This window comes from Diaphorina citri, unplaced genomic scaffold (genome assembly GCF_000475195.1).
Source record: "Diaphorina citri unplaced genomic scaffold, Diaci psyllid genome assembly version 1.1 scaffold312, whole genome shotgun sequence".
Classification (NCBI taxonomy): Eukaryota; Metazoa; Arthropoda; class Insecta; order Hemiptera; family Psyllidae; genus Diaphorina; species Diaphorina citri.
This window is the reverse complement of record NW_007377747.1, coordinates 141,059-160,224: the sequence shown is the minus strand read 5'-3', so window position 1 is coordinate 160,224 and position 19,166 is coordinate 141,059. Positions and strand designations below refer to the sequence as shown.

Sequence of the window (19,166 nt, the reverse complement as noted above, 5' to 3'; positions counted from 1 at the left end):
ATTCATGGATCCATTAATTCCGAAAAATCCCGCAAATCCCGCAGCTAAAAACTGCGGGATTGCGGGATTGGAAAAAGGTGCGGGATCCCGCGGGATTGCAGGATTGCGGGATCCCGCATTGCAACCCCTAGTTCTGGTACTTAAACAAGGATTTTTTTTTTCCAATTTCAATAAAGTTCTTCAAATAGGTCCCATATTGAAATTTAGTCACTTGAAAAATCCATTTTGAGCCCCGGAGGCCATCAGGGCCGAAAGTCTAAATTTAATTTTTGGATCTAAACTTCACACTATTCGTATGGAACTTCACAAAGTTACTGAGTCTTCCATCAACATAATACATATTAAGTTATTAAGCAAGCGCGACCTTCATCATTCCCAAAGCACAACCGCTAAAATTTTGTACATTGAAAAATGCCTCAAATCTGGTGGGTGTGTCTGGGTTTTTAAACTCATCATCCCCACACCATTTTTCCAGTACATGATCAGGTCTACTTGATAGTGAGTGGCTGGCCTAAGTAACTGATTGATGAATTGCAAATTGCACTGCGAGCTATCAGAAGCAATAGAGAATGCTTTCATATCAATCATTAATGTATGAAGCAATGATAATGGACGTAAATACCTCATGTTATCTACACTGGCAGCTGTAGACTTCGTTTATGTACCTTCACTAAAAGTCTACTTGGCAGAATCCAATACTGAGTTGAAAGGTAGAGAATGCCATAGGCATTAGTCCCTTGACCGGACATTATTACTTTCAGGCCAGCCTAGTTAGCTTGGAAGGTAGTTGAAAGGTAGAGAATGCCATAGGCATTAGTCCCTTGACCGGACATTATTACTTTCAGGCCAGCCTAGTTAGCTTGGAAGGTAGTGAGTGCGTCTGCCTTGTAGCGCTAGGTCGCAGGTTCGGTTCCCGCCGCAGTGGATTTTATCCGGAACGGATAAGGTTCGTTCTCGGTACAACCCGCTTTCTCCAATTCTGCCTTCTTCTTTTCGATTTTGAGACCATAAAACCTCCGTTGTTACAGTTAACTCTATCAAAGAAAGTAAAAAAAGAAACTAGGTGATTCAGACAGGGCTATAAATAGGCCATATCTAGTGTCTATTATTAACAGGATAACAGGCCATATTGATTCTCTATCTCTTGGCCTAGGCATAATCATCTATGACTAAGAAACAACATTGCCCGTCTACATAGTTTAAAATTCATTCACTCCGTAAACAAACAGGCGCTAGACGTTAACTCAAGGAATAACTACATTAAATATGGCACTTGAGATTTCATAAAATTGAATTCAATTTCGCCGTATAATACACTACGCTAAATTTGTAACTTGACTTGGACTCGAACCACGAACCTCCAGATTCAAAGCCCACCGAGCTAAACACTACACAACTGACGTTGGTATGATAGGATGCCATAGACATTGCCAGTTATTAGCGATCCAATAGGACAGGGGTTTCCAACTTCCCTGTGTATGCGGGCCACATGCTACATTGGCAGGTATGTGGACTTGATGACTAGAAAGGCGAGATTTTGTGACTAATGGCTAGGCTCACAATTCACAATCAAAGTTTAGTGTGCCAGCCTAGTTAACTTAGTTGGTAGTGCGTCTGCATTGTAAGCGCTAGGCCGCGGGTTCGATTCCCGCCCGGGGCGGATTTGATCCGGATGGGATAATGTTCGTTCTCGGAACGGCTGGCTTTCTCCTATCCTGTCTTCCTTCTCTCATCGATTTCGGGACGATAAGACCATAGCAGTTACAGTTCCCCCTGTCAATCCTCTTAAAAACAGACAGACACCGAAGCGAATACAATAGTCCGTCCACTATACCTTTTATTATTAGTAATAATAAAGGAAGGACGGACTAAAAATCTAGAGACCTAGGTTTGTCAGGCTCCCTGAGACCTAAAGGTCTCAAGCTTTTTCCGCCACACACAGTGCAACTGTCTGCCAGACTCAGGTCTGAGATCGGGGTCTGTCAGATTGTCTGAGTGTGGGTGGCGGACATAACTGTGCACAATGTCCTTTGTGAGTTCTCCTGTCTTCCTTCTCTCATCGATTTCGGGACGATAAGACCATAGCAGTTACAGTTCCCCCTGTCAATCCTCTTAAAAACAAATTCAATTTCCAAATATGAATCTCAAGGATTCACCATCAATTTTTATAATGGAACGTCCATTTCAGTTCAATATGGATCTTTCGAATCCATCGTTGTTGGCTTAACTGAATTGTGAGAGTGTGAGACTCACAGCTACTGGTATCCAAAGTATGCAAATTGAATAAAGTTGAGATCAGAGGGTAGGCTAATTTGAGAATAGGGTTCCCCAATAAAGAATCTATTTGCAAAGAACTAATCTAGCGATACTCAACTTTTACAATATCTCTAACCGTTTTGTCGCTATAGCTGAAAACCGCCAAAAAAAACGGTCGAAATCTGTCCAAAAGCTGTCAAAATATCGCCAAGGGCGCAGCAACCATCTCAACCAAACGTTTTGTGTTGCATCCTTGTCACATTTGTGAACTACATACCAAATTTCAAGTCTCTAGCTTATCCCGTTTCTCAACCAAACGTTTTGTATGCATCCTTGTCACATTTGTGAACTACATACCAAATTTCAAGTCTCTAGCTCATACCGTTCCCGAGATATTGTTAAAATACACCAAAAACCGCTAAAAAGCGGCTACATACCAAATTTCAAGTCTCTAGCTTATACCGTTCCCGAGATATTGTTAAATTACACCAAAAACCGCCCAAAAGCGGTAAAATGCCGCCAACCTACATACCAAATTTCAAGTCTCTAGCTTATACCGTTCCCGAGATATTGTTAAATTACACCGAAAACCGCCAAAAAGCGATAAAATGCCGCCAACCGTTGCATCGGTCTTAACCAAAAGTTTCGTGTCGCATCCTTGTCACATTTGACAGCTACATACCAAATTTCAAGTTTCTAGCTCTTACGGTTCTCGAGATATTTTGTTTACAGACAGACACACACACACGGACCAATGGCTGAAGGACCTCAAAACGTGTTTTGACACTAAAAACTGACCATCGAAAATTTGACCCGATTACATTACTTTCCTTCCTATAGGATAAGGAAAGTAAAAAAATCTGATTGTTCGAGTTTAAACTCGGTTGATTTTAAAAATGTTCTCAGACTCAAATACTTTACTGAAAAATCTAGAGACCTAGGTTTGTCAGGCTCCCTGAGACCTAAAGGTCTCAAGCTTTTTCCGCCACACACAGTGCAACTGTCTGCCAGACTCAGGTCTGAGATCGGGGTCTGTCAGATTGTCTGAGTGTGGGTGGCGGACATAACTGTGCACAATGTCCTTTGTGAGTTCTGGTACTTAAACAAGGATTTTTTTTTCCAATTTCAATAAAGTTCCAAAATAGGTCCCATATTGAAATTTAGTCAAAAAACTAATCTAGCGATACTCAACCTGAGGTGCATTTTCCATCCGGGGAAACTTTCGAAAATGGAACCGATCCCGCCATCTTGGATTTCCTATGGTTTAGTACAGGCGCTATTTCAGTTTCCAAAAGGGAATTGGTTTCGTTTTCAAAAGTTTCCCGCAAGGAAAATTCAAATCTTGTTTTGCCACTGGCCACATCTGAGCGCCAAGGGCCGCACATAAAAGTTTGGCGGACCCCATGAGGCCCACGGGTCGCAAGCTGAAAACGGCTAGTCTAATCTACTAGCAGAATTAAATCAATACTTGGTTCCATAATAATGTGGTTTTGGTTTCCCTTTCACATTGATTGGTGATTGCACATATGGCTTACGAGTAGTAAAAAGCACCCAAGATCTGAATAAACTCCAAGTCAAAATTACCTTTAGTCCAAATTACCTCACGGGCGAAACATGTCTCGTGAAATAATAAAATAAAATCTAGAACACATGTACCTGTGAACATCTTGAAGGGTTTCTCCGTAACTTTGTGAAGGTCCATTATATTTTCCTCTTTCCATCATACCTGTGAAGATGTCAAAGTTATTTTCCCTCTCTCTATCAATTTGGACCTTCGCAAAGTCCATCAAGATGTAAAACTACTAGTTTTAGCTAGAATATAAAATTACTTTTTTTTACCATAGGAATAAAGAAATAATCTTACCTCAGGAGCTGGAACATTCACAGAAGAGGTCGTATTTTCATCATCATTCACCACTAGTTCCCTCGAATCTTTTCTGGAATCCTGCATTGATTCGGCTCTCTCCATTGGTTCTTTTTTGGCAGCAAGAGGTATTCCATTTTCTCTTTCACCTAACACTTCACCAAAGTCCTTTCTCTCACCCATAACTTCACCAAAGTCTTTTCTCTCACCCAAAACTTCGCCAAAGTCTTTTCTCTCACCCAAAACTTCGCCAAAGTCTTTTCTCTCACCCAAAACTTCACCAAAGTCTTTGTAAGCTTGGGTTCCATTTTTCCTGCTTTCCGCTTCAAGGAGCGCCTCCTCAATTGTAAGCGTGTTTAGGGAAGACCAAGTTCCTAAAGTTTTCAAGTTCACCTGTCCACTGGGGCCATTTCTAGGGGTTACTTTGCCCCTAGCGGTATTCGGTTTAGAGAGAAGTTTGGTGTTGAAACTTGGTTTTCGTTCGAATGAGGCATTGACACCCACAGCATGTTTAGCATCACTCAAGCTCCCAACTGATTTGTCAAAATCGACTGGGTCTTTTTTCTTGGAGTCGGTTCGAGTGAGTTTGATCTTCTCCACGCTCGTCTTCCGGCTGGCTTTGAGTTTTTCGATCTCGTTTTGGAACTTGCTGATATTGGCGGTCACAATGTTGCCCTTATTGTTGTTGTGCGAAATGTTGCGTTCGATGCGTTTCCGCCGCAAATTCCTGTGCTCTTCCTCGCTCATGTTCTTCTTGAGTTTGTCAGCGCTGTCCATTTCATCAATGGAGGCTTCAGACATGATGGAATGAGTGTCACTCCACACTTCCACAGCAGTGTCTTTCTCATCGTTCGTTTTCGCTGTCATACCCTTTAAGCTTTCCATTGAGGTTGAGCTCAAAGTGGACTGAATTTTTTTAGCGTCGTCGCTCGTTTTCAATTTCCGACTCAAAGTCTCTTCGCTGTTGTAAAGTTTGGAAGATTTCACCAGCGACTGTGCTTTTAGTTGAGCAGGACTGGCAAGATCATTTGGTTTAGACAGTTTCGTATCATCATGACTGGTTTTCCGGTTTGTCACTCCACACTTCCACAGCAGTGTCTTTCTCATCGTTCGTTTTCGCTGTCATACCCTTTAAGCTTTCCATTGAGGTTGAGCTCAAACTGGACTGAGTTTTTTTAGCGTCCTCGTGCGTTTTCAATTTCCTGCTCAAAGTCTCTTCGCTGTTGTAAAGTTTGGAAGATTTCACCAGCGATTGTGTTTTTAGTTGAGCAGGACTGGCAAGATCATTTGGTTTGGACAGTTTAGTATCATCATGACTGGTTTTCCGGTTCTCAAAGTCTCTTCGCTGTTGTAAAGTTTGGAAGATTTCACCAGCGATTGTGTTTTTAGTTGAGCAGGACTGGCAAGATCATTTGGTTTAGACAGTTTCGTATCATCATGACTGGATTTCCGGTTCACAGGCAACTTCCCCGGTTTCGTTTGGGACGCGAAAGCGGGCTCGCTTGTTTTTCGGAACACTTGAACTTTGCTCTGAGGCATGTTTGGTTGGCTGGTTTTCTTGAACACTTTCCGATCGGTTACCTTGGGTGATTTCAGCAGTAGTTCACTCGTCAAGATCATTTCAGTAATGTTTGACTTGCTGTTTGACAATTTCTCGGCACTCCTCACATTTCTTACAACATTGTTGTCCTTTTTCAACAATTCTCCCACGACTTTGACGATTATCTTTCCATCGTTTGGCTGGATCTTGGATGACGTATTTACAAGTCCATGTTCCTCTGCCCCATTCTCTTTAACATTGATCACTAGACTATGATCCCCCACTGTTTGCTGGTGATCCCCCACTGATCCCTGGTTATCTTTGTCATTATTCAGCACTCCGATCTCCAGCACATTGTTGTTTTGTAACACAATATTGGTCTTGTTAACTTCTGTACAAGCAATCAATACATCTTCCGAGATAGCTCCCTCAGTGAGAGTGCTCTTGTCAGTTTGTGGGTTACTAATTGGTACTATAACAGCAGAACTTTCTACTGGTGCCTCATTAGGTTGGATGACGTATTTACAAGTCCATGTTCCTCTGCCCCATTCTCTTTAACATTGATCACTAGACTATGATCCCCCACTGTTTGCTGGTAATCCCCCACTGATCCCTGGTTATCTTTGTGATTATTCAGCACTCCAATCTCCAGCACATTGTTGTTTTGTAACACAATATTGGTCTTGTTAACTTCTGTGCAAGCAATCAATACATCTTCTGAGATAGCTCCCTCAGTGAGAGTGCTCTCATCAGTTTGTGGGTTACTAATTGGTACTATAACAGCAGAACTTTCTACTGGTGCCTCATTAGGCAAGGCACTTGGGGTCACTTTATGACTATTCTCATCATTAACTCCTTGGGTGATTTCAGCAGTAGTTCACTCGTCAAGATCATTTCAGTAATGTTTGACTTGCTGTTTGACAATTTCTCGGCACTCCTCACGTTTCTTACAACATTGTTGTCCTTTTTCAACAATTCTCCCACGACTTTGACGACTATCTTTCCATCGTTTGGCTGGATCTTGGATGACGTATTTACAAGTCCATGTTCCTCTGCCCCATTCTCTTTAACATTGATCACTAGACTATGATCCCCCACTGATCCCTGGTTATCTTTGTCATTATTCAACACTCCAATCTCCAGCACATTGTTGTTTTGTAGCACAATATTGGTCTTGTTAACTTCTGTACAAGCAATCAGTACATCTTCCGAGATAGCTCCCTCAGTGAGAGTGCTCTCGTCAGTTTGTGGGTTACTAATTGGTATTATAACAGCAGAACTTTCTACTGGTGCCTCATTAGACTCATTAGGCAAGGCACTTGGGGTCATTTTATGACTATTCTCATCATTAACTACTACGACATTATTACTATTCTTTATGTCTGTTTCCACTATTTTGCCATTCAAAGTAGCACTTCCGTTTTCTGCAGACTGGTCATCAGGTTTGCGATTTTCTTCAACAATAACTTCAACCGGTTTATGTTTCGTTTGAATTTCGCAATCCACCGTATCGCTACTTGAATTCGAACTTAGCGATTCTAAACCGCTATCGACATGAGGTTCATCGATCGATTCACTCGATACTTGGTTTAGATTCTGATTTGTGACTTTGGTTTTTAGTTTTCCACTGAGTACATTGTTCACGCTGGTTTTCACATTGAGTTTTCGTTTTATCATTAACTACTACGACATTATTACTATTCTTTATGTCAGTTTCCACTATTTTGCCATTCAAAGTAGCACTTCCGTTTTCTGCAGACGGGTCATCAGACTTCCGATTTTCTTCAACAATAACATCAACCGGTTTGTGTTTCGTTTGAATTTCGCAATCCACCGTATCGCTACTTGAATTCGAACTTAGCGATTCCAAACCGCTATCGACATGAGGTTCATCGATCGATTCACTCGATACTTGGTTTAGATTCTGATTAGCTTTGGTTTTGAGTTTTCCATTGAGTACATTGTTCACGCTGGTTTTCACATTGAGTTTTCGTTTCAGGAACGGCGAGCTTGGTTTGAGAGACAAACTGCTGGAAGATCGCAACGAACTTTCAAACGCATTAAACTTGAACATTGTTAAGTAATAGTGTTTTTCACAGAATCGCAATTTTCCAAGCTTTTAGTTTAGCACATTTTTTATTTCCATTGAGTACATTGTTCACGCTGGTTTTCACATTGAGTTTTCGTTTCAGGAACGGCGAGCTTGGTTTGAGAGACAAACTGCTGGGAGATCGCAACGAACTTTCAAACGCATTAAACTTGAACATTGTTAATAGTATTTTTCACAAAATCGCAATTTTCCAAGCTTTTAGTTTAACACATTTTTTAAACGAATTATCGGTTGTTTATCATATTGTTAAATAAACCTAGAAAAACAATAAATAAAAATATTTTATGTTTGTTTTGCAATAGTTAATTCGCATTAACATTCTCGATTATTCTTTGTTATCAAAACAGGAACGGATATTTGGTTATTTTCATCATATTTATAAACAAACCCATTAAAGATAAACTAACCTAGAACACAAATGATAAAATAGTTATGTTTTAGGAACGGCGAGCTTGGTTTGAGAGACAAACTGCTGGAAGATCGCAACGAACTTTCAAACGCATTAAACTTGAACATTGTTAATAGTGTTTTTCACAAAATCGCAATTTTCCAAGCTTTTAGTTTAGCACATTTTTTCAACGAATTATCGGTTGTTTATCATATTGTTAAATAAACCTAGAAAAACAATTAATAAAAATATTTTATGTTTGTTTTGCAATAGTTAATTCCCATTAACATTCTCGATTATTCTTTGTTATCAAAACAGGAACGGATATTTGGTTATTTTCATCAAATTTATAAACAAACCCATTAAAGATAAACTAACCTAGAACACAAATGATAAAATAGTTATTAAATTTGGCCTGTGGCCTGGCGCACTGCTGCCATGCACTAATGCACTCTGCACTCAGATATTAAAAATTTATTTGGCAATAAATTGACACGATTATTTTCGCTTTTTATCAAAACGGTTAACAACATTTTCTTTATTTCAAAATAATTTGTAATAATAATTATTAATATTAAGTATGTACATTAAATTTGCTATCATCTGCCATAAAATGAATCATTCATGAAATTCGAGGAAGAATCCCAGCCCAGTCCATCTCCCATCTCTTGTCGCCGGTAATAATCTCTAACTGTAATGTTAATGTATATGTTTTGTATATCAGATGTATCAGTGTACTGTTGTGCTGCAAAGGCTGATTACGCACTAACCAGAGGTCAGAAGATCAAGGTCGCCTAACAGGAGGTTAGTCAGAGTATGAGACCTTCTGGGCAGAGATAAGCTATTGGCTAAGCACTTTCCCTTTGTGAAAGTCCTAATACTGAGATTGCAGTGAGCTCGTAGATTCGTAGAAGCTCAACCCGTCCTTTGGGTGAATAAAAAAAAAACAAAAAAGGTTTAATAAAAAAAAAAAAAAAAAAAAAAAAAATGTGTCTCTTCTAGCCCATCTGATGAGAGGCATCCTACGGGGAAAGAAAACAAAGATATCAACAGCATAAGAGAAATTCCAAAGCTCCGGAGTTATAACAACCTCAATTCCTTGTGGAAAATGGCACATACAGTCACACGAAATTAAACTATCTCAATTTTACCAGACATAGAATTGGCAAAAGTAGGCAAGGCATTCTCTCTCGCCTAACCAACCCTTTACCAAGCGAGCACCAAAGTCGGACCATGTCAGTGCAAATAAATCAATATAGACAAATAAATAAATTGTACACCAACTCCTTCCTTAGCCGAGTTAAGATATTGTCAAGACTTCAAGAGGAAATACAAGAACATGGCCAGAGTATGCCTACTATTGCCTGAGGCAACACACATATGTGGCATTCCCAACAGTGGCGTGGCGTCAGAGTTTCCAAGAGGAGCATTAGATAATAATGTTTTGATAGGACCGAACCCAGTATACATATTGAATATACAATACACTAAGAAGATTAGGCCTGCAGCATATTAAAGGTCACACTTCTACGCGATTTTTAGTGGTGCGGAGTTGCGCGATGTCGCCTGAAAATCCAAACCTATGAAAATGATAGAGACCTCCCACACTGGAGTCGCGCGACTTGGGTCTCCTAGACCTAGACCAAGAGTGTGAGTGGTCTCTATCACTTTCATAGGTTTGGATTTCAGGCGACATCGTGCGACTCCGCGCTACTAAAACTCGCGCGACTACGCTTCCAATGTGCGGCAGGCCTTGGGTTGAAAAGTCACTTCCTATTTTCAGCATGTGCTAAGTAAGAGGGGGTTGTCGAAATAATCGTAGAGAGGAAGGGAAACGGTGCTTCTCTATGCCGGGCACTCACGTTTCAACGGTGTGATCTGCGTCTGTGAGACGTCGGGACATGTATGGCGGGAAAAGCTACAGACTCAATGTCTTCAGACCGGCTGAGAGACCTCGGTCGGAAGTCACACACGTTCCGGCGGCGGTCTGACAGTCAGTGGCCGGCACTAGTTTCCCATGAATACCACGCCACTGTTCTGTATTATGTGTCAGTGTTGGGTAAGGTAGAGACTTCTGGCAGCGACTATAGGTGCAAGGTGAAACCAGGGGCTTGGCATATCCTTACAGGGTACAAGGAAATGATTTGAATGTGGTACCGAAATAACAAACAATAACAAAGCAATGAGAATGGCCCCCATTGGGTATATATAATATATATACCTATAGTATATATATAATTTGATTGGCATTTTGATGGTCCGGTCCGGACACGGAAAGTCCCTTTACTCCCGCAGTCTTAACAAGGTCTTTTACATAAATTTCATAGGTATTCTTTACAAATGAAATGTATTGCAACGTAAGGACATGATGCCTCTAAGAATCGTCATTACGCGGGCCACGGGGGCCCCGCGGGCCGCTGGTTGGAAATCGCTGCCATATACATCGACAGTTATTAGTTATTAACGACCCAATAGGAAGATAGGAAGTTCGGATTAAGAATTCAGAATCCAGAGGAAACAACTATGCACCTCCTAGGTTCATATCCCGGTCTCGGAAACATAAGTCATTGAACTCTTGACACATTAAACTTAGTGATAAATTCCGAACCGATAGTGTGCTAATGATGAAAACTATGCTAGGAATCATAAGGCCAGCCACTCATTATCAGGTAGACCTGAGAAGTACACCTAATCCGGTCACGTGATCAGGTATATCTGACACCTGATGAGCACACACACTATCAGGTAGACCTGACAGGTACGGCTGAAAATATCCGTCAGTTTGGCCTTTTTGTGTGTGGGGTTAAACTGCAGTGAGCTCTCTAAAAGGTCTAGAGTCAGCGGCGATAGCATTTTGAATGCACCAGCTCCTGACGGAACACGAAATGTTAGCAACGTTTGTCCGTGGTTGGTATCCGAATGGGTGACCTAACTGAGCAATTTCGTGCTGCTGGCTTTTCCAGGCCTAACTCAGGTTGGGTGAGGTTAATATAAGGAGACGGGTAGCTTGTCGCTGAATGGAAAGTAGAACCCCGTCACTAAAGACCTCAGCAATTATACACTGAAGTTCAAACTTCATCAGTTCTTTGGCCATCCAAAGGGGCGATTGCTCGAGCATCATGAGCACGTTACCCTCAAGAATACATCACCCTCATTACAGAATAAGGAAAGTAAAATGAGAAAATCAGGCAAAACATGAAGTGGGTGAACCCACAGTCGTATATATAATTTGATTGGCATTTTGATGGTCCGGTCCGGACACGGAAAGTCCCTTTACTCCCGCAGTCTTAACAAGGTCTTTTACATACATTTCATAGGTATTCTTTACAAATGAAATGTATTGCAACGTAAGGACATGATTCCTCTAAGAATCGTTATTCAAATCATTGAATACCGTCATACCTTCATATCGTGGCACAAGCTCTGGCTTTTACGGATGGGTATACCATTTGTTGAATATTTATATAATTGAGAGATTTATTGTACATGTACAACAACATGTAATTGAGAGAGAGAGAAACTTCAGAAATAAAAATAAATAAATAAATAAATAAATATTGTGTGATATGATGTGCAATATGTATCATATCGTGGCACAAGCTCTGGCTTTTACGGATGGGTATACCATTTGTTGAATATTTATATAATTGAGAGATTTATTGTACATGTACGTATACAACAACATGTAATTAAGAGAGAGAGAAACTTCAGAAATAAAAATAAATAAATAAATATTGTGTGATATGATGTGCAATATGTACAATTGTATATACTTGTAGACATGTAAACTGGTATGGATTAGAATTGGAACATCCCTGGCTAGCTGTTAAAAGCTTCTGGCTCTCAACAGGGAGTAACCCTATGATTCCAATGAAGCCTTTGGAACTGATGTAAGTAAAATGAACACTCCTGGAATATGTCCACTCTCAATATTTCATCGCACCCTGTAGGTCCAGCACGAGGGTTAATCCCAGATAACATCAATGTGAAGTGTGCTAGGATCCTAGTCAACCTAGGGAGTGTCTCCTTACTACTCGAGTGGAGGATAGCCCGCCTCTTCTTAATCTTAATCACGGCCAAGTCAGACGAAAGCCCCTCCACCAGTTGGTACATTGTACTAGGATCCTAGTCAACCTGGGGAGTGTCTCCTTACTACTCGAGTTTTCAGTGCAATAGTCCTAAAATAAAATGGACGCGGCACACAAGGGATCAGGAAGAGACCGCCTTAACATACTACTCGAGTGGAGGATAGCCCGCCTCTTCTTTATGATAATCACGGCCAAGTCGGACGAAAACCCCTCCACCAGTTGGTACATTGAGTACATTGTGTACACAATCCCACGGATCAATCGATGTGGGATTCTAGTTCGAATCGTCTGGACTTCATCAATATAAATTCTATGGTCTGCTTGTTTTTGTGTTCACGTTTGATTGACTTATTATATAAAGTCTAAATCCTACATAGTGTCATTGAATGCTCTAGTATCAAGGTATATCAGTGCAGACTGCAGAGACTTCACCAATATAATTTCTATGCTCTACTTAGGCCAGCCACTCACTCACATGTAGACAGATACAGCTAATAAAGTCTACCTGATATATATATATATAAAAAAAAACTGACAGGTGCGGCTAAAAAGCTCTGTCTTCTGCCTGTCAGGTCTATCTGATACCTAATGAGCACACTCACTATCAGGTAGACCTCATCAGGTGTACCTGTCAGGTCTACCTGATAGTGAGTGGCTGGCCTTAGTTTTGTGATAGGAATAAAGTGAGCCAAAATCCTACATACATAGTACCATCGATCAGTGGGCGATCCTGAGCCCCTGACTGGTGGAGTAGCATTGAAACTCTCCTTAGTTTTGTGATAGGAATAAAGTGAGCCAAAATCCTACATACATAGTACCATCGATCAGTGGGCGATCCTGAGCCCCTGACTGGTTGAGTAGCATTGAAACTCTATCTCAAGTAGCACCGAGGTTCTCAGATTGTATATACATAAGAAGTATGGCTAATGTTGTCTGAGAAATGCTGTGTCGTTTTGACAATCCAAACTTTGGGCAGTCCATCAATAATTTTTATTGTTTGTTTCTCGGTGTAACGTCACTGTATAACTGCTAAGGTCTTTACCTTTGGGCAGTCCATTAATATTTTTTATTGTTTGTTTCTCGGTGTAACGTCACTATATAACTGCTAAGGTCTTTATTGACGGGGGTTTCACCCTGATTTTGACGACAAACTACCCGCCTCTTCACTTTGACCTCACCTAGCCTGCGTGGGCCGAGAAAAGCCAGGAGCACGCACTTCGTAGATTCGTAGAAGCTCAACCCGTCTTTTGGGGCTGACCAGCCCCTACACCTAAGCCTCAGTTTGGGCTTTTTGTGTGTGACATGAGCACGCACTTGGTCACCCATCCGGATACCAACCACGCGTAACCTTGCTTAACTTCAGTGATTGGGAACTGGTGCATTCAACGTGCTAACGAATCAGAATACAAAAGCAAACACTTCACAAATCCAACACACACATTTCATTAGACAATAAAACATCAGTCAACAAAAAACGGATTGCACAAAAAAAAGCGGATTGACTCCCATACTTTCTCATTACTTTATTTAGGACCCCTATCCATCGGCGAAAAAAAAATTAACACACCGATTGTATCCATCGGTTGTAATAGAAAGTAAAACAACACACCGATTGATAACAAGACATTCAAAATCACAACCAACAGGACACGTTCACTACTTTCGGACAGAAAGAATAGGGAGACGTGACTGCACTACTACTTTCTTCGACGAAAGTAAAACAACACACCGATTGATAACAAGACATTCAAAATCACAACCAACAGGACACGTTCACTACTTTCGGACAGAAAGAATAGCTAAGGCTAAGGGAGACGTGACTGCACTACTAACTACTACTTTCTTCGAGATTACAATCCTCGGTAATGTGGTCAAGACGCCTGGTAATTAGGAGGACGTGGGTTCAATCCTGACAGAGGTATGGAATTTTATTCTAAAAATTGTTCGGGACTTTGTCCACTGTAATACTAATAGCCTACTGCTGGGGTTCGTAGATTCGTAAAAGCTTAACCCATCCTTTAGGGCTGTTTCCTGTTTCCCCGAACACCTAAGCCTCGGAGGGGGCTTTTTGTGCAAGGAGTTAAGTCCTTCGGTGGTGTAGTGGGTAGTGGTCAAGACGTCTGGTAATCAGGAGGGCGTGGGTTCAATCCCGGCAGAAGTACGGAATTTTTACCTAAAAATTGTCCGAGACTTTGCCTACTGTAATACTAGCAGCCTACGGCTGGGTTAAACGGAACCTTTAGTCCTGTTCCAGTAATATAAGCACCCCTACTATTTTTATTTATTTATTATTTTTCAAAAAGTCTGATAGAGGGAACTGTAACTGCTAAGGTCTTATCGTCCCGAAATCGAAGAGAGAAGGAAGACAAGATAAGAGAAAGCCAGCCGTTCCGAGAACGAGCATTATCCGTTCAGGATAAAATCCTGCCCGGGTAGGAATCGAACTCGCTGCCTAGCGCTTCGGCAGACACGCTACCAACCAAGCTAACTAGGCTGGCAAGGGACTGAATGGGTAGATTGTTAGATTGTGAAGAAAGTGGAATGCTTAATTTCAGCCTCGAGTCTGGCAGCCAAAGACATTTAGGCATGCGATGATATTGCACATACTTAATCAACGGACTGCATCACATATACAGGATGCCCAAACAGTTGAGTACGATCGTGCATGTATTTTGGTTTGTGTGACGGAAGAACACACCATTGGTCAGATGTTAAACCCCGTAATTATATAGCTATTTAGGGCCAAGTTTAACGATTTAAAGGTCCTAGCTAAGATCAAATCTAAATCTTTAGATTTTAAGGGAAAATATTTAGATTTAAAGGGCGCAAGTAGGTTAGGGTTAAGGAAGTCTACAATTTACTAAATGTTAGCTGCAGAAAAGTTCAACAAGGGTTGGTTTTAAGAGTTAAAAGATTAAGAAATATGTACTTGTAACCAACTCCTAGATATTTCTCTCTTGAAACACCCTAAATAATAAAGAAGGTATAAGCAGACAATATTAATGAATGCTAGGAATAATTAATTAAATAAATGATAAGGATGTAGAGTTGTAGACAGTTAGATTGAGGAAAGATAGGCTCATGTGAATAATTATTATTTATCATAGTGGGTTCTTCGCCATTTGATAGACGCTGTAGGCTAGAACATCATAAGTTTTAAACCTTGGGGCCTAAGGGATCCCTATGGGATATGGTTTAGGGCTTTAGGGGGAAGACCCCGTTGGAACTAGAATCGAATGAGAAATTTTCCTTTCCGTGATCTTATTTAGACCGCTAGGTCGCGGGTTTGAATATGTCCACTCTCAATATTTCATCGCACCCTGTAGGTCCAGCACGAGGGTTAATCCCAGATAACATCAATGTGAAGTGTGCTAGGTTCCTAGTCCACCTAGGGAGTGTCTCCTTACTACTCGTGTGGAGGATAGCCCGCCTCTTCTTAATCACTTAATCTTAATCACGGCCAAGTCGGACGAAAGCCCCTCCACCAGTTGGTACATTGTACTAGGATCCTAGTCAACCTAGGGAGTGTCTCCTTACTACTCGTGTGGAGGATAGCCCGCCTCTTCTTAATCTTAATCACGGCCAAGTCGGACGAAAGCCCCTCCACCAGTTGGTACATTGTACTAGGATCCTGGTCAACCTAGGGAGTGTCTCCTTACTACTCGAGTGGAGGATAGCCCGCCTCTTCTTTATGATAATCACGGCCAAGTTGGACGAAAGCCCCTCCACCAGTTGGTACATTGTACTAGGATCCTAGTCAACCTAGGGAGTGTCTCCTTACTACTCGAGTGGAGGATAGCCCGCCTCTTCTTTATGATAATCATGGCCAAGTCGGACGAAAACCCCTCCACCAGTTGGTACATTGAGTACATTGTGTACACAATCCCACGGATCAATCGATGTGGGATTCTAGTTCGAATCGTCTGGACTTCATCAATATAAATTCTATGGTCTGCTTGTTTTTGTGTTCAACTGTTCACGTTTGATTGACTTATTATATGAAGTCTAAATCCTACATAGTGTCATTGAATGCTCTAGTATCAAGGTATATCAGTGCAGACTGCAGAGACTTCACCAACATAATTTCTATGCTCTACTTAGGCCAGGCACTCACTCACATTTAGACAGGTACAGCTAATAATAATAAAGTCTACCTGATGATCTGCTTGTTTTTGTGTTCACGTTTGATTGACTTATTATATAAAGTCTAAATCCTACATAGTGTCATTGAATGCTCTAGTATCAAGGTGTATCAGTGCAGACTGCAGAGACTTCACCAATATAATTAATTTCTATGCTCTACTTAGGTCAGGCACTCACTCACATTTAGACAGGTACAGCTAATAATAATAAAGTCTACCTGATGAAAAAAAACTGACAGGTACGGCTAAAAAGCTCTGTCTTCTGCCTGTCAGGCCTATCTGATACCTAATGAGCACACTCACTATCAGGTAGACCTCATCAGGTGTACCTGTGATAGTGAGTGGCTGGCCTTAGTTTTGTGATAGGAATAAAGTGAGCCAAAATCCTACATACATAGTACCATCGGTCAGTGGGCGATCCTGAGCCCCTGACTGGTGGAGTAGCATTGAAACTCCATCTCAAGTAGCACCGAGGTTCTCAGATTGTATATAAGAAGTATGGCTAATGTTGTCTGAGAAATGCTGTGTCGTTTTGGCAACCCAAACTTTGGGCAGTCCATTAATATTTTTTATTGTTTGTTTCTCGGTGTAACGTCACTATATAACTGCTAAGGTCTTTATGTGTAGTGGTCAAGGCGCTCGCCTGGTAAACAGGAGGGCGTGGGTTCAATGCCAGCCGAGGTATGGAATTTTATCCTCAATATAATTTCAGAATTTGACCACAAGCATAGTAGTAGCCTACTGCTGGAGTAAAGGGACTTTTCAGTCCTATGCGAGCAGTATAAAAAAGCACTATTATTATTATTATAGACTGTTAATATTATTAAAGGGGGTTTAGCTAAAAATAGTTAATCTAATGTGAAGCTCGAAAAATGTACAGTTAGGCCTCTATTTAGGCCAAAATTTTTGAAAAAGCTCAAAGGTTCATGTTTCTCTTGCCAGCCATTCAAGCTCAGACCTCAGATCGTCGGAGCATGTGTGGCGCAAAAAGTTTCAGACCTAGGTCTGAGCTTGGAGTGGAGGGCATTAGGACTTATAGAAAGTATACAATATACAATTAACAGCCCTTCTTGAAGAAGGAAAACAATAGTCCGTCCCTTATACCTTTTTATTACTATTGTAGTAATAAAGGAAGGACGGACTAAAAAAAGGATTTCCTGGTAAGTATCTCGGCTGACTGGTGTTTCTATGGATCTGCCCTTGACACCAGAAAGCAAGCTATAAACAACGCAAAACCACTCACCAAGTCAGATACTAAACTACACACCATTCCACTATCCACTAAATCTGACGCTAAAAATCATAAAGAGTGAAATTCAATCGCTCTACACCACGCGAACCACGCCAAATCTAAAGCTGCGTCCACACATAGTCAACGATGTCGACTGGAACCGTACACTGCCTCGACAACATACGAGTAGATTCACCTTTTCGATCAACCATCGATCGACAGCTTCGACTACGTATGGACGCAGCCTTAGATTTGAGGATAGGTATTATCAGAATGGTATGCAAATCAAGAATCAAGACTATAGATAGGCAAGGCAACAACCATCTCCATGGACAATAAACTCTCTGCTCCCAGAGAAAACATAACTCATCTCACAGAACAGTTATTACCACAAACATCTCTTGAACTATACGCGATACAAAATATAATACACAAGCTGAGATTTTAAACTACGCTGCTTGCTCTTGATGATGATGTTGAATAAAACTGGTTTTATTAATGAACCCTCATGACAGGTTAGGTCCAGAATACTCTCTGCTCCTCAGCCTCCACAAAAAATCTCGATGGGATGTATTCAAGGATTAGTTTAAATTTCATCTCAGGGATCAGAGGGTCTTGATTGAGGGCGTACAAAATTTCATCTCAGGGATCAGAAGATCTTTGTTGAGGGTGTACAAAAGACCAACCATGTCGAAAAATATTGTTCTCAAGTTCCTGGCAGGAGTAGAGCTAGAGAACATAATGAATTAAAAAGATTCTCACTAAGAGGGATTGTGTGTTCATTCAGCTATTCATCTATTTGTATCATCAATATGGTGCCCTCTGGATGAGATATGCCATATCACATCCTGTTTAAAATAGTTTGATTCCCAATTTGTACCTAAGTGAACCTACGTTGATTTCTTTCTTTTTACCTCCATAAGTGTTTATAATATGCAGTACCTACTGCATAGTCAGGAAGACTAAGGAGAAAAGGGATGGAGAAGGGAGGAGGCATTCTGTCCTTTATGTTCCTTGAATGTCCCTATGAACTCTTCACACCTAAACTTCTGTCCTGCCTTGGAAGCCAGCAATGACATTGTAGGGAAATATTGGGATGCAAGAGGAAAAATGACCTACCCGACATTTGCAACATACATACACATAAAAAATTAAAAACAATTTTACTATGTCATTTTGCATGAGTAATTCGTATCCAGAGAATACTCCTAAGCTACTTACCTGCTCAGTGTGAGATGATCAATGATTCTATTCTTAGCACACCGCGAAACACTGGAGGACAAGTTGGAGTGTTGAACTGTCCAAGGTCATCAAACCAGAACAACGTTTTAACTGTAACATTATTGCTATCTCATTGCTCCTCAACTTCAGCGCAAAACTGTGTACCTACTTACCGGTTTTAGAAGCAAAGTACGTACTCTATCTTTGTAGGTATGACGGTTTTTAAGGTGGTCTATAGATATACCTACATTGGTTGGTACTTACTTATGTACAGTAGGTACTTACCTAAGTACTTAACCTCTGCCAGTAGATACCTAGCTGAGCTC

The 19,166-nt window shown here is 40.9% G+C and overlaps 2 protein-coding genes across 2 annotated transcripts in view; both read right to left on the bottom strand.

Moving 5' to 3' along the window:
* Positions 1-7,327, bottom strand: part of LOC103507429 (unconventional myosin-XVIIIa) — a gene marked incomplete in the record, with an annotated part of 97,720 nt that extends 90,393 nt beyond the window's left edge. The window contains 3 exon segments of the mRNA XM_026822286.1: positions 4,121-5,100; positions 5,485-5,735; positions 6,550-7,327. Coding sequence (XP_026678087.1) covers positions 4,121-5,100; positions 5,485-5,735; positions 6,550-6,989 — 1,671 coding nt within the window.
* A 2,749-nt stretch (positions 7,328-10,076) lies between these two features.
* Positions 10,077-19,166, bottom strand: part of LOC103507427 (unconventional myosin-XVIIIa-like) — a 30,433-nt gene continuing 21,343 nt past the window's right edge. Inside the window, exon 3 of the mRNA XM_026822285.1 lies at positions 10,077-10,279. Within this exon, the coding sequence (XP_026678086.1) occupies positions 10,077-10,279 (203 nt within the window). The remainder of the gene's footprint in view (positions 10,280-19,166) is intronic.